The following is a 16,800-nucleotide window of genomic DNA, read 5'->3' as shown; positions in this document are numbered from 1 at the left end:
AGCCCATCTCATTTGCTGTCCAAATAGGAGTTTGTATTTTGATATCTAAACAAATTATACCGAACACTCTGGTGCAGCCCCATGTATTTTCTTATCTAGGTTTGGCAGCATGTCATGGAAGGAATGAGCAAAATCTGAAACATGAATACAGGAGCAGATAAAATGAAAGAGCACTGAGAAAAGCTTCTCAAGCCCTTACTCCCACAGTGTTGGTTGTGAAAAAGGCTTATGAGAAATTTATGTGCTGATTCCTCTGAAATTTGATTTGGGAGTGGGGAGTGATTCTGAAAATATCGAGAAGTGTTATTTCCAGAAAGAACTGTTTTGATTTTCGGTCTGCAAACTATTTTACCTACAGTTTTTAAAGTATCTATTAACACCATCTAGAATATCAACATTGCAGGAAATCTCAATAGGATTTTTCCAGAACATGAATTTTTGAACATCTGTGGAATTAGTTTCAAATAATTTTTTATCTTGAAAAGCTCTGTCATTTTATTCTCTCTGCTGCCTATGACATTGAGGACTGAGCTCTGTCTTCTCAATTCAATCAGCAAAAAAGTCCACAGGAGAATTAGGATTTGCATGTGGACAGGGATGATTTAATTGCGCATTTGCTGCATAGCCATCAACCTATTTTTCTGCAGGGTTTGAAGGAGAGGGAAAGGGAAGAAGGCTTACAGGTGCAGAGGTTTTCCTGAACTTCAGTGCAAGGAATGAGACATTATATAGCTGTTTTGAGGGGGAGATAGAAACAAATATTTTCAGACCTCCTCAAGGCTGAAAGGCAGTAACTTGAGAGCAAACTGCATTGCAATACACCTGAGCTTTAAGGAAGCTATGCTGGTTACACTGGAGAAATAGCCTTGTACACATGCAAAAATGTTAGCTGTCCTTTTGGGCCAGGAAACTCAAGGCTGCCCGCTCAGATCCTTCCTTCAGTATTTCATCTCACAGTTGGCAGAGTTCAGTGTCTCTTTTGAGAAATGGAGCATGAAGCAGAGGGACTGTCCTCTCTCACATCACCTTCTCCAGAAGAAAGGTCCAAGGTCCATCCCAGCAGCTGATGGTCAGGCTCTGTTCCCACAGAGATCTTACAATAATCTCTTAAAAGACAAATCCCTACCTATTTAAAATAAATGACTGAAAACGAGCACCGCCAAACTTTTTTCTGTTTCCTCAGATCACATGGCAAAACATGTCCCAGTCTGGCATACAGACAGCTGTGGGGTGCAGGACAGGCAGTAGCACCCCAGCAAGTGAGTGTTTTATGTGTTTCATTTAACGTGCTGCAATTTTCAAAGCACATCTGCAGTTTCCTACAATGACAATGTAGTTTTCTCAGCTGTAGAGCCTTTAAATGACCTGTCTTATAAAAAACAGCCAAGCTGCAGAAAATAACCATCCAGGCTCAAAGTGATACCAAGGGTAGCAGGCACAGGGTCAGTAAGGCACTGAAATATTTAGAAAGTAGGTATCATTTTATGAACAAAAGGGACTAAAACTGCAGCAGATTACCTGGCAGGAGCAGGTACTGCACACACCTCTTCCTGCAGTCATTCAAGGCCAAAACAAAGACACCCCTGCTCATGCTGTGCCATCCATCACTTGCTGTCCAGGAGCTGGACAGTGCTCTGCTCCTGCACTGGGTACACATCAGTCTTGCTACAAGGGTGTCACATCTATCTTATACCTGATGCCTAATCAGGACTTTCAGCTGGGGTTTCCAGAAATGAAATACTAATGATTAACAATTGATCAGTATGACTGCATCAATCTCAGGTGATCACCTGGAGAAATGATTTTAATTTGCACTTCTCTATTGCCTACAAAGACACCTGTGTTTAACACCTATTGTTTTAGTTGTTTGTGGGTTGTTTTTTTTATTCCCTACATGACATTAACATTAGTATTTTTACAGGCATTTTCATTTCTGAAGGGAAGCAAATTGTTCTTTGCATTTTAATTTACCATAACAACTCATTTTCTCCTAAATAATTTCTTGGAAACATAAGAATTCCTACTTTGACTTGCCATCTTGCGAACGGTTCATCACCAGTCACAAAGTGCACAGCCTCTGGCTCTGTAACGTTCAGGAGAGGAATTTCACAGTGAACAGCCTTGGAGCTGAGAAAATCTGCTTATGTGGTTTCTTGGTCTCTTGATATCCATTTGCCATTGAGATGCTGCAGTAAAACAGAAGGAAGGTGCAGAAAATGAAGGCTCATATAGAGAAATTCAAATTGTCAACATATGTTTATATTTTTAATTAATAATATAAGGCAGTTCCAGGTGGTTTACTTAAAAGAGATGATGCTGTTACTCTAGCCACAGTAAAGAGCAAGCCATGCTCCTGTATGCATGCGGGCAGTCTAATGATTTAGGAAGTTCTGTGGTCTGTGCTTGGGATGAGCAGCTGGGATGAGACAGGGTAACATGGTGGAGCAACTTTGTGTTTGCTCCTGGAGCTCAGCATCCCACTTGTTGATCCTTGAAAATGATGTCAGCTACTTATCTAGACCAGCTGCACAGGACATCACTGCTTGTTAAGCAGGCATGGTAGGCAAATCTCAGCTGTGCCTCATTAGCATGTTAGCACTGAATGGGAACCAGGCTAACTGTCTTTTATGGGGTGGATTTATGAGATGAACCAAACACAAGTACGCTGAAACACCAAATAATTCAATCCTAGCATTGCCTGTGTATAGTTGTTTATAATAAAATTATAGTGTTAGCAAAAGAGGTGGGTATAATACTCATTAAAACTTCTAATTTGGTGCTGAACTATGAGTAAGAAAATGCAAATAAGAGCCTCTGTAACTATGTTGTGGAAACCTTATATTTAACCGCAAAACTTAGCTTCAAATATGTTTAGGAAAACAACTAAATATACTGATTCCAGATGCACACAATGAGAAATAATATTGCGATTTCAGGCTTCACTGGGCTACAGTGCAGCTGAACCAAACACGAGTTAAACAAAACCCCACAGAGAAAATTGGCAAGAACACACAGCTGTGCATTTCCAAGGAACCAGTCCTGGACAGGGCTGAGGCTCTTCACCTCCCCTCACTTGGAGCAAACATATTTGCAGTGGGTTTTGGAGGTATTTGCACCTTACTGTGGCAATGAGAGATGATGGCACTTGGCACAATTCATGGTAAAAGATATTAATATGAACATGTCAAAATTTGACTCTATCATCAGTACTTTACAAACCCTTGGGAAGCTGCTTACAATTAATCTGGTGACCTTGCAGTGCAGGTTGGGTGACTCTTTGAAGCCAAGGCCAAACACCCGAATCCTGGTGCAGTCAGAGGCATGGATGTTGCAGAGGACCCCATTCTCTAAGCTTGTGATTGCCAAAGCTTGCTCTGAAAGGTGAAACAGATATAAAGCTTTAGAGAGTAACACTTCCATGCTGTACCGTTCCAGTTAATCGGAGATTTTGTTGTTGGTGTACCTGGTTATTTTGGTTTAATTTTTTTTTCTTAGGGTCTTCCTTGCCTCCCTGTGAATTTCTCTTGAAAAGAGCAGCAGCAGTTGTCAAAATGGGAAGCAGCAAACTTCCACTGAATAATTGCCCTGTGCACCAAGCACTGCAAGATGTATCAGTGAGCATTATATGGCTCATGGAATCAATTAACTGAAGCTGCAGCTTTGTGTTAGAAGGTCTCTGGCGTTAACACTTCTGTTGACCCAGGTAACTGGATGGGAACACAGCTTAGAGGATGGGGTGTCATGCCATAGCACAGAGAAGCATGACAATGAGAGGTGGAAATATCTAACATGACCATGCCACCAGGCTCGTCATAATGTCAAACAGCAGTGCAAAAGACAGCCCCTTTTTTTTTTTTCTCCTAAAGCTATGGATGCAGTAAAAATAATGATCCTCAAAGAGATACTTGCTTGCGAAGGTTAAGTCATTAATGGGTTGTACTCAGCTCTGCACAGTGTCAGCACAAATGTCACGCACCAGCAAAGTTTCACTTAAATCCTATTCGGAAACCTTAAATAGGGCTTAAGTGATGTACAGCCAGTGCTGTCCCCTGTACAAGGTTGAATTTCAACCATTACTGTTTTTAAAATATTTTATGATTCTCAGATAAAGTATCATTTGTGTTCTTTTGCACTTCAGGTATTCAACACCTAAAATGGCTCATTGTTTTAATATTGGGGTTATTTTACAGCGTAAAAATGCAAGTCCATTGCATCACAGAATTCACATCTTTAGAAAAAAATATAATTGGGCAGATATTTGTGTCGGCACATAGATAGCGCAACAATGAGATCTTTAATATCCTGCCTCAATAGCAGCAGTCAGTCAGGATCATGGTTTTATCTTTTTACAGATAACATTTGTAGTTCCAATGAGAAGCAGCTATGATGACAAGTAACACAAAGCAGAAAATTTGCTCCTTGTTTCCTGAATAACACAACAGCAGGGGCATTAGCAGGAGACCTCGGAGGCATGTAATTCACCAGCACAGTGTAGTGCAAGCTTTTCTCCCTGTTACATGGTGGGGAGGGGCTGGGCTGCTTAGCTTTTCCTCTTCAGTGCCACATCACCACTGCTTTGGTGAAGAAGCACTGCTCATCAGTTTTCTCTGAGTTGTAGCTTATCTAAAACAGAAGCTCTGTGTTGTCTGATGTTTTAATGGTACATTGGTTCAGCTCTGATTCAAGGGGCAAAATGCTCTGAGCAGAGTAGATAACTTTCACAGTACTTTGCTGTTCCTTTAGGGCTCTGCCATTTGATCTGTAACTAGGATGAATGCAGTTTAAACACTGTGATCCCACCAGATTGCAACCCATAACCACACAGCTGCATGACTCAGTTTTCCAGAGAGGAAGGAAAGCAATACAAATGTGAAAAATAGTGAAAAGGCTTTTTTTTATACTTCTGAAATGCTTTAGGCTTTTATTTCTTTAATTTTTTTTTTCATTGATTTACTTGCAGCAGTGTTAGCAGCAGTGTTGGATGGTTTGCAGTATTTACAAGAAGAGAAATGGTTTACAGCTTATCAGTATTCATCAGTTATTTGTGGATTCCTGTAATGTACAAAACTATTAGTCAGATGTAGTGAATGGTTTTGATAAATTGCCTTCTTCTGTGGTTAGTACATAAAAATAATAAAAAAATTGCTTCATTGTGTTTTTCATGAGATTTTAATAGTTAGCCCCACTAGTCCCGAGGTAGCTCAGATTACATTAACATTTTCATTATCATTGCAGATTTTCAGGCTTCTGTGGACGAAGTAAAATCTCATAGCCTGGGAAGGAGTGAGGCACAGAAGAATGCTTCTGCAGCCATTCTTCTTCTAGGAAGGCACTCTCAGCTTGGTTGCTTGCTGATGAGCCCTGCATGCTTCCCTGAGGGTTTCCTTACATCTTTATAAGCATCCTGACACTACCATGGTACCACTGTGTCAGGGCCACAGCAAGATTACTCAGCCTCAATACTTTTTGAAATGATTTACAGTATCAGCACAGAGTTTTGTATTTATTTCTCAAACCATTCTGTACACAGTTGTCATGGTTTAACCACAGCTGGCAACTAAGCACCATGCAGCTGCTTGCTCACTTCCCCCCAGTGGAATGGGGTAGAGAATCACAGAATCATAGAATGGTGTCGTGGTTTAAACCCAGTCAGGTAACTTGTTCACTCACTCCCAGTGAGTGGTGCCGAGCTGACAACAATCGCGGTCCGTGTCCCCCCCCCACCGGGGCTCTCCCCTTCCCCGCTCCCAGAGGAACGGGGAGGAGGATTGAGAGAGTGCAACTCCCACGGGTTGAGACAAGAACAGTCCAGCAACCAATGTACACAAATCACCACCGCTACTATCAACTACAACAATGATAAGGGAAAATAACAAGGGAAGAGAATACGATACCACCGGCCAAGAAAACGAGTTCCACCCGGAAGCCCGTGCCCTTCCGGGTAACTCCCAGTTACCCCCCACCCCGGGCATGACGTGCTGTGGTATGGAATACCTCCCCGGCTAGCCTGGGTCAGGCGCCCCGTCTCCGCTTCCTCACAGCTTCTCCTCCTCCCTGGCAGAGCATGAGCCTCACAAAGTCCTCGGTCAGGGTAAACATCACTTAGCAACAACTGAAAACATCGGCTTCACCAGCACTGTTCCCAGGCTGGAAGTCAAAACACTGCACTGCACCAGCTAACACAAAGGAAAAAACATGACTGCTACTGCGGAACCCAGGACAAATGGTTTGGGTATGAAGGGACCTTAAAGATCATCTAGTTCCATCCCCTCTGCCAGAGGCAGGAAAACCAGTCAGAAGAGTAAAACTGGGGGATATTGTGGGTTGAGATACAGACAGTTTAATGGGATAGAAAAGGGATAAAAAAAAAAAAAAAAAGAAGGTAATAATAATGATTAAAAAAAACAGTATATGAAATAAGGGATGCACAATGCAACTGCTCCCCAGCTGCTGACCAATGTCCAGCCAGTTGCCAAGCAGTGGCCCCAGCCAGCTTTGCTCCCAGTTTCTATACTGAGCATAAAGCTATGGTCTGAAATATCCCTTTGGTCAGTTGGGGTCAGTTGTCCTCCCGACTTTTTGTGCACCCCCTGCCTACTCACTGGCAGGGCATGACAAGCTGAAAAGTCCTTGTCTTAGTATAAACACAATTCAACAGTAACTAAAAACATCAGTGTATTATCAACATTATTCTCATACTAGCTAGTAGGAAGAAAATTAACTCTGTCCCAGCTGAAACCAGGACAACACTTTGTACAATATCTTTAAATTGATGTAAATATGGAAGAAATATGTCACCATATATGCTTTGGATCTCTTCTCTCAAGATTTGCCATGTTGTGGGTTAATCAAGGTGAAAATGAGATTTATTCTTCTCGTAAGAGGGATGTAAGGTTCATGGTAGAGAAGTGCACCTTGTGTTTTCTGTAATTTGATGAAGGTGGAGAAGAAGGAAGGGACTGAGTTGTTGTTCAAGTGGGCTTTTTTCTGTTACCTCAGCTGGACTTGTCAAGCCATCTTCAGTTGGGAACGCTCTAAAGGGAGGAATGCACAGCACAGCTATGAGGAAGACCATATTTAATTTAATGCTCTATTCCTTTATTTCTGGCCAACTGCAATGTGGCACTGAGGAGGTGCTGGAGTCCCCATGCAGATTTTTACTTTCCACAAGGGGTGTTACAAGAAGAAGGAGAGGAAGGAAGTCTGATGAAAAATGAAAGTAATTATAATGACTCCTTTTTAAATAAATGAATTCTAAAGTTCAGATCTAAGGCCTCAGTATAGGTAGTACATCACTTTTGAAAATTGTCATTCTTTTTCTAACTATTTTAAAATGAGGTATCACATATAATGAGTGCAGAATTTTTAGGCATTTGTTTTTAATGTGGTTTTCTGTTTGTCTTTCCCTCTGCCTTCTAGTTTTGTTGTGTGTTAAGCAGTTTCAAGCAAACATGAAAGGTGAAATATCAATTACATTAGCTTCAGAAACATCTTATGACAGTCGGTAGCTGGTATTCACCCATACAGATCCTGCTCTTGTTGGGGGAAACACAAGGTTCAGCTGTTGTTAATCTTCTCCCCTTGTTAGTGGATGGGTAGTTAACAGCCTGTACAGCCTGGGCCAGACAGGTGGAGACATGAGAAGGAAATATTGGAGGGCCTGAAAAACCTTAGCAAAAGAGCTGAAAGTAGTTCAGTAGAAGGCTAGAGGAGAGAAAGACAGGAGCAAAGGAAAGAGCTAGGAAATCACAGAGGTGAGAGTAAGGGCAAAAGTGCAGATATCCAGAGAAAGCAGAGGCTGAGGAGACCTGGGATGGATGTCTGATGTCTGTGGAGGGGCAAGTTAGAGGCAGGAGAGAAATCTGTGGGAAATCAGATAGTGCATAGAACAAGCTTGTGAAATGTATGATCTGTTTGAACATTAATAATTTATGTTTAGGAGTGTATATATAACAAAATCTGGGACAGAACATCCTCCTTCTTTTCTCTCTGTGACCTATAGGCCAAAAATGTACTTTGACTTTTACTGGAAGATTAAAAACTGAACCTCAGGGTAGCACCTGGGGCAGGGTGCAGTCATGTTATAGAGGAAGATGTAAGGAGCTGCGTGTGCACATCTGTTGGCCCAGAACCAGAACAGCTGACAGAACTTTTTTTTAATTTTAGCCTGGAGTAAAGGAGGCTCAGGGGAGACCTAATTGCTCTCTGCAACTACCTGAAAGGAGGTTGTAGAGAGGTGGGGGTCAGTGTCTTCTCCCAAGTAACAAGTAGTAGGAACAAACAATCAAGAGGAGAGGGCTTCAAATTGTGCCAGGGGAGGTTTAGATTGGATATTAGGAAAATTTCATCACCAGAAGTATTGTCAAGCTTTGGAACAGGCTGCCCCTGGAGGTGGTGGAGTCTCCATCCCTGGAGGTACTTTGAAGACTTGTAGATGTGGTGCTTAAAGACATGGTTTAGCGATGGATTTGGCAGTGGTAGGTTAGCAGTTAGACTTGATGATCTTAAATGTCTTTTCCAACCTAAATGATTCTGTGATTCTAAAGTACCAAACTATAGACCAATGATCCTAGCTGACATGGGGTGAATCTAGATTTCTGCTTTGAGGATCTCTAATACCCAGTACAGATTGCAGAAGTGAGGCCTAGAAGAGTATGGGAGATGTATTTTTCAAGTACTCATGGCATGCAAAAAATGGACTGGCTCAATTTCACACTGAAATCATCCACGTGTTGCAACAGTATGGCAGATTATTTTTGCTTTAGAAATCTCACTATGACGTTTTATGTTTATTTGATCCTTCTATTTTTAAAAGACTTGATAGTAATTTATTTTGGCAATAGAAAGGAAGACTGCCCTGTTAGCTATGGGATATCACCTCTTTTCTAGATGGCCTTGAAAGGTGTTGAAATCTAAGATCTGGTTGTGCATTTGTGGAGTTTACTAGCTTACCAAAGGAGGTCTTGGTTTCAGTCTCTTGAAGGCACTTGAGGGCAGAACCCCTGGTAGCATCTTGTGGCTTTCCGTGAATGATTGCCTTGATGCCACTTGAAATGATATGGGTACCAGGGCGCTCATGGATGTTGTCATGGTTCTTAGTCAGTGCTAGTGTCCAACTGGTTGTTTTTAGTAATTTACCCATCTTTGCAGTTACTGATTTAGCATACAATCTTGTGAATGAAAACCCAAATGTAATAACAATTGTTTGAACATTCTGCACTGAGAGATCATGGTTTCATTACACAAGATAAAGCATGATATAAAGGCATCACAGGTTTGCCCAGAATTTGGTCAGTTTAAACCAGACCTTTTAACATTTCGCAGGTTTTGATTCTGTCATTAATTTGTTATTTATCATGTGTGCGTGAGTATTTGGGGAAGGGGGTTGTTTGTTCAGGGCTTTTGGTTTTGTTTCGGATTTAACAAGATTTAAGAATGAAATTTCCTTCAGTGCCTACAAACAGTGTGATGTAAAGAAGGTATAGGCATGCATCTGGAGTGTCTGGCTTTGGTCAGTTTAAATCAGCTGTATAGTTTTGTAAACTTTCCTAGCATTTAATTCTGTATACTTCAGAAAATAGTTTTCTGTAGCTACCTGTTTCACTAAACTGCTTTTACTGCTTTGTGTTAAAGCAAATAAACTACTCACCAGAAAAGACTCATCTCCCTTATGTGATTTTTAGAGAATAGTATGGGTCACTGAGCATGCAACCTTCTGTGTATCATGACGATTTGATATCCTCTTAAAATTTGGCTTCTATTGACTTTGTAACCATGAAGCTAATAACCCTCTTCCTGCTCAGCCAGGTCTGTGTTTTGAATGGAAAGAACTGCAAGTTAAAACAGTAGATGAAGGCTGGTATTGATGCTGGCCTTTTCTGATGCAAGTTTATTGCATCTGCACCATCAAAAATTAAACTAAAATTGCTATGAAAAGAAGAAAAACTTCAAAACTAGCAGGCAAGCTTGTCAGTCCCTGAGAATTACCCACCAATACGTTTTATGTGACTGGGAAACATCTGTTTCCATCATTATAAAACAGAGTACCTACATGTCAGTCAGGACGCGTTAATGGTAGGTTAGGTTCACTTTCTTTTTCCTTCTTGCGATTCTTAACTATTTTTCTTCTGTAAATTTTGTATTTCTTAGCCTTTTTTTTACTTTTTTTCTTTTGTTTCTGGAGGTGATCATTCATTCTAAAAGCCTGGGAATGATATTTCCAAAAGCAGGTAAGTGCTATGATAAAAAATTTATGCTTTAATGAGTAATCTCACTGTCTTGATATTTATTCATTATGCCTACTCATTATGTCTTTTGTAAATATGATTCTTAATGCCACCTTTGTTTGTTGAAAAGAATATATTGATATGAATGTTTATGGCCCAGATCTGAAGATGCTATAGAATAATTTCATTCATATACCATTATTATTAGGGTTCATAGCTAACTCAGATGAAGTCCATTCTGTAGATGTCTAGGAGAAAGAAACAGTGTGTATTCTAAATAAACATTTTTTCCACTTTACACTAGTATTAAATCATAGGTTGTTTTTTTCTAGGAAAAAGCTGAATAACTGAAACCAATAATATCTCAAATTGCAGAATATTTATTTTCATATTTATTACCTTTTTTTCAGTGTTGTCCAGTCAGCTAAGGAAAAATTTGATATTAAGTGGAGACAACAGGTCTCAAAAGAAAAGTTTCCATTTTCAAGTCATATAGAACCTCTTTTACAAAGTATTGTTATCTTAGTGATATTTCTTTAATGTCAGCTTGAAGGAAATAAGAATATATTGTTAATACCTTTAACTCTATGTAAAGAATGCAATTCAATTGGAATGGAAGCAGCATATTAAAGTGTGTTCAATGTCACAACAGTATATAAAGATCTGCTTCAAGTATTCCTGCTTTATGGGAATTATTACTGAAGAAAAATGTATATGATAGCAGTTGAGTTAGCTTCTAAACTTCAATACGGTAACACTGCCTCACTTAGAGTTCATCAGCTGTCAAATGAACGAGTACATACTCAAGCGAACATGGTGGGCACAGGCATAGGAAATTTTCAAACCTTCCTCAGTTAGCTAGGTAGAAAACCCTAACATTGTGAAATGGAAAAGGCAATAATTAATATGAAAAAAGGAAAATGAAAAAAAATTTGTGAAAAGAGAGCTATTTTTTCTTGATAATGTAAACTTCATCAACATAATGGTAACTGTGAGTTTGTTAATGCTACCATCCACCAAAATCAGTGGAATTACTATAATAAAAAGGAAAATTAAGCCCAATGGCTTACAATTTGAAAAGATAAAAAGCTTTTTAAAAAATAATGCCAGTAGTAGGTATGGTGTTTGCTGTTCTCACAGGCATGTTTGTCTCTTCTTTTGGAATCCAATTTTGAAAAATTGATACAATTAATTGTTAGAGTGTATTGCATTCTCACCACCATATCAAGTGTTTCCCCATGTTAGTGAAAAGCTTGGTTGTGTTTTCTCTTTGTTTACTAATCTAACCAAATTTGAAAACCTGATCAGAGAGAGAGGATCAGACAGAAATTCCACATTTTCAGGTAACTATTTCTGGGGCCCTTATGGTGATATGAAGGTCTGGTCACACCAGCACCACAGGCTGGTCACAGTGACAGAGGTTGTATGCACTTAAATGCAGTGAGTAGTGTGTTACTTTCCTGGTGATTTAAGAAATTAACTGTTTTATCTTTGAAAAGTCTAGTATGCATTTATTACTTTGTATAGTCTAATATATGCATGGAAAGCTTCTGTTGACGTAGTATGTCCTGATGGCTCTGCCTGCGCTGTTGTGATGCATCATGTCCACAAAATATATACTGCATGTGCCAAAAGGTATCCATTTACTTGACAGACTAACAGTTCTTCAATAATCATTATGGCACCACGATCTGGAATTTAAAGACCACTGAATTGATAAAAGTGGGAGAAACTTATTTATTTCAGAGATTATGTTGCCATACAAAATCTGATGTAGAGAATTGAAATACTCTGTTCCCTTTCACCTGAGAATCTCAAACCAGTTCAAATATTTTCTTTAAACGCCTTTTGTCTTTGGGAACAGGAATTAAGATTAAAAATAAATTATATAAATGGTGAGATTTGTAGAATACATGTTTTATCCTCAACTTTCATGACTGGTCAGGTTAAAGCTCTGAGTTTATTCTTCCATAGGTGGGAGATATCTTTCTTTCAAAGACCCTACCTTAGGACCTGTAATAGTTGGTGCTTTAATTAATATTATTTAATTAGAGCACGTGAACAAGATTCATCCCAAAGCAGTATGATAAATTCAGAAAGGTCTATATAATCATTCTAAAAATAACAGGGTGTAATTCATGTAACTGCTGTTGCAAATGAGTCTGAGGGACTGGTGTTGTGGTTCAGTGCTCTGAAAATGCAGCTGGATTCACGGAACTTCTTAATAATGCTATTGAAACTTATTGACATGAAAATGGAATGTCTGTAAGTGTGCTAGGTAAGCATTAACTTCTCACCTTCTCACTATTGTTTTTCCTCACTTTGATTTCTTTGCTGACTACTTTTTCCCCAGAACTTCGCACAGAGAAATTTAAACTTCAAGTGTCATTACTTTACTGAAACTAATTTGTCCTTATTATTCCTCATTACTTTTTATCTTGTCATTGCTCTTTAGAGTTTCATACAATCTGCGTATTACATCCCTCTATGCGTGCTTTAGTAGTCAGGATATTTTTTTTTTTTATAAGCAGTATGGTCAATATATACAAACAGTAAGCACCAACCTTATTTGCTATCTGCAGTAATTGGATTCTGCATTTAATTACATATGGTAATGACATTTTAAGCACCTTATGCAGGTGTTGGGGGGAAGGTTTATGAAATGTTTAGCAACATTAAGAAAGTTTAAGCTTCTGGAGCATTGCCAAATTTCAGAGGTGCCTTTCAACTCCAAATTGCAGTTTTCATGTGAGGATAATTATAGCTATGGCCACCTGGACTGCTCCCATTGGAGTTGGGCAGAGCAGAGGAGTAAGCCTGTCTGCAAGCCACATTTCCCATGTTTTTTCTTTCTACATGTTTTGATTTAAAATTATTCCAGACATGTTTTGGGTTGTGTCCTGATCCCTAAACATACCGCATGGCCATTTTTTTGTGGTTGTGTGCTGGTCAAAACTATTATTATGTACTGGCAAGTGTAGCTGAGATTGGGTGACCTTGGAAAAGATACCTGAATTATGTTGATGGCCTTTTTGATCTTGGGGAAGTTTTAATTTGTATCTATAATTCCAGCCTGAAAAAATTAGATGGAGATTTGTTTTAGAGTTAATGGGAAAATATAAAGCCAGTCAAAGGAGTTGCCTTCTCCTTTGTTCATTAATCATGTAACTTCTCCTGGAAAAACTTTTTTCCTAACAATGGCATTTAAGAGTTAGCATTTCCAATATCAAGATACATTCTTCTGTTTCTTCTGTCCTTTTTAAAAGAAAGTGAAAGAGGCAGCAGTTTCATATGTCCTGTGTAAACCTAATTCAGTTCTTAATTTCTCTTCCTTTTCTTTCCTTTCTACAGAACCTCTACTTATTAGTACAAAAGACCAAAGGCTTATCCCACCTGTGCTTGCACAGTGCTGATTGCCTACGTTCTGCCAGCCAGGTCAGGGTGCCTGAGCTGCTGTTAGGGGGCTTAGGCTGTTCTGGTTGGAGCATAGCTTTATTTCTGAGATTGATCTTGATTCTTCATCTCTAATGGCCTTTCTGGTGTGAAATCCTGGCTTTAGTGATGTCAACAGGACTTCAGTTCTGAGGACTTCCAGGCTTTTGAATTGCCATTTAAGAAGAATATATTTATTGTGTTATACTGTAGCACTTTGCCCTGCAAATAGGTGTGGGATGACATGCATACCTTGGGGGTTCAACCTAAATGACTCTATGATTGTGCGGTATGTAGAACATTCTGCCTATGAAATGTAAAAACAAGCAAATATCTTTAAAACTGTTGTGAATGAAAGTAAAAAAAAATGAAGAAAAGCTAAAGGCGAAGCTCACACTAATACTTTCCTTGCTTGTCTGTACCAAATTAACAAGCTGACCTTTTCTAAGTGTTATAATGTCAGAGTGATTGGCATGCCACAGCTAAGATTTAATTCTCCTTGTAGGGGATCTGACCTCAGGCTGGACATATATATCTGCTTTACATTGCAATTACAAGATCGGGTACTTTTATAGATACATGGTTTCTGTATTTTTGCATATATAGAAAGAATATTCTAGATCGCTCATAAATGAATTCATAAATAGTCTTTAATACATGGAGGTCATTGCAGTTCATTGCATTGATTCTGTCTAGACTGTGGCAGTACTTTTCACTCTTCATACTCAATGTGGAAATCAACTTCTTGTGTGAAGTCGTCTCAGTTTCTCTACAGTTATACAAAAGACATAGGGAAAGGTCCTACAAATTAATCATGACAGTTATTACCTTGGTTTTAATTTTTCAGGAATATTATTTTTTCCTCAATTTTGCACACAGTCAGCTTGTTCTTCAAATGCTTCATCATCTCCTTATTTCTGTGTGAGAGCCTGGACATTGAGCTTGTCTCAAACACATTCCATATGTTACATTACATTCCATACATACACATTACATTCCATAGTGTGAGTCAGAGACAGAAAACTGAGCTTGTCTCAGGCAAATCCCATTTGCATTTGACCATGGGAGGCCTTGATAGGATTGTTCTGACCCCTTTGTTTGAAGCTGATTAAGCCTCCACAAGAATGTGAAAGGATGACTGAAGAATGAGCTGACAAGAACATGGACACAAGGATATGAGGGACAATAACCCTCAGGGAATCCCATCTTTAGAACTGAAATTAGTATAATTAACTAATTAATCACCGGTCTTCAGTAAATTGGCAAGTATCCAGTGAACATGCTGAGAAGTTAATTTTCAATGTTGTTCCCCTTCTCTATAAAGGGACTTATATGGGGACAATCTTCAAATTGTCACCGCGAACTCTGGGGGAAATTCATAGTGCCTCCCACTCACCCACCACATGGAGAAGCCAATGACTGTTCTGGCACTGTGCTTTGGGAAGAGTCAAATGACAGCAATCTATGGATTCAAAGGTATATTTTCTGAAATGTTTTGCACTAGTAGAACCTATGTTACAGAAAGTGTTTACAACTCTTCCCATTGTCCCCATTTGTAAATACCATGATATCTTAGGTAACTTTGGTCAGGACATGGATCCTTTTTATTTTTAGTCTCTTCATTTTGGGGGAGGAAAACCCCACAATCCAAACAATGCAAACCAAGCCCATCCAAGCAAACCCTGGGTTTTTATATGAAGGAGGATCCCTTCTTTAACAAAGAGCCCTCAAAAAATGTTGATAGATTTTTTTTTTTGTTGTTGTTGTTAGTCTGTGGGCAAAATTCTTGAATAATTTTATTTGCTAATGAGGTGCTTTCTCCCCCAACTCCCCATTTTAATGAAAAACAAGTTGTAAAATATTTTGAATAAATATTTTCTTTAGGATGTGTGATACACAGTAAATGCATAAGTAGTTTTGTCTACCAGGATATTTAGGAAACAGCAAATCCTCCTTAAGATCCTCATTTCCATGCATAAAACATCACAGAAGTTTCTGTGAACTGATGGGTCTATACCTCTGGACTGTGCTCCATGTTCAGGGTTTTACCCTGTGCAAGCTGGTAGATAGATTACAGTTAGAAAAAAAACAATCAATATTTCACAGAGAGGATTTTAGTGATTAAAGTTAATTCCCTCTCATCTCCCTAGTATGGTGGAAAATATTAAAATTAATAGTAAATGTTCCCTGGGTCAGGTACACCCCTCGGAAGACATACCCTGTGCATCAGAGAGTTATGCCACTACCTTTTCCTCAGGAAAAATAATAAGTACTGGTGGCTCAAAATAGCAATTTGTACTACAATTTTATTTAATGATTTCTTTCCTGAGCTCAATTTACTTAGCCAGAAAGCATTCTTCTCCTCAGGAAGTTATTCTTAATGTGTTCTGTAGGTTTTCTTAAATAAAAAGTAATATTTGTACTTAAAGTTTACACCCACAGAAAATATTCTACAGGTGTGAGTTAAAAAAAAAAAAAGCAAGTCCTTGGCTGAAGCTAAGGTAATGTGGGTTGTATACAGTACGATAGAGAGAAGAAGGGCCATTTTCTTTTTAAATCAAACATTGCCCTTGAAATGGTGGGAAAACTGCATGGGAATTTTGGAAAAGGGCCTTCTGCCTTGTGTTAGGAAAACTGCTGAAGCTGTCAATGTTAATTTTGTCACAACACTAACAGACTCACTCCCAGCAAATGGAGCAGTATAAACATGAAGAGAAAATTATACTTTCTTAATTACAACTGTGCTGCTCTTTTGTGGGTCCAGCACCAGGCTGGCTTCCCTAGGTACCAGGCTAAGATGTTTATGCTATAAACTCAGCCTCCATGGAGCAGCTCTCAGTGGGTACACCATGGGAGCCCTGGAGTAGCGGGGTGGTTTTCCAGGTGAGTGGCACTGGAGGGAGCAGGAGTCTTCTGGGGGAAGTTGGAATAACAGTGATTCTTTGGAAAACTAGAGGGAATCATTTGATGAACTCTAATAAACCAGCCTCCCAGAAGAAAAGTGATTTCAAGGAAAGACCAACTATCGCATTTGTCTCAGCTGTAGAAAAGTGAGAGATGAACAAAGAAGGCAGATCAGGGAGTGGTAATGGTTTATGGTGTCTTTGCCACAGCTGATGCATGTTTGTTTTCACTTCTCACC

The 16,800-nt window shown here is 39.2% G+C and overlaps 1 protein-coding gene across 1 annotated transcript in view; it reads right to left on the bottom strand.

Annotated features, from left to right (window-relative positions):
- LOC134157804 (von Willebrand factor D and EGF domain-containing protein-like) overlaps positions 1 to 16,800 on the bottom strand; it is a 199,922-nt gene that overhangs the window by 79,485 nt on the left and 103,637 nt on the right. Inside the window, 2 exon segments of the mRNA XM_062607159.1 lie at positions 2,025 to 2,186; positions 3,238 to 3,374. Coding sequence (XP_062463143.1) covers positions 2,025 to 2,186; positions 3,238 to 3,374 — 299 coding nt within the window.

The sequence above is a fragment of the Pezoporus occidentalis genome, unplaced genomic scaffold (genome assembly GCF_034315485.1).
Source record: "Pezoporus occidentalis ecotype Australia unplaced genomic scaffold, CSIRO_AGI_Poc_V1 ctg12, whole genome shotgun sequence".
Lineage (NCBI taxonomy): Eukaryota > Metazoa > Chordata > Aves > Psittaciformes > Psittacidae > Pezoporus > Pezoporus occidentalis.
Note: the sequence above shows the minus strand (reverse complement) of the source record. Positions and strands in the feature narration are given on the sequence as shown.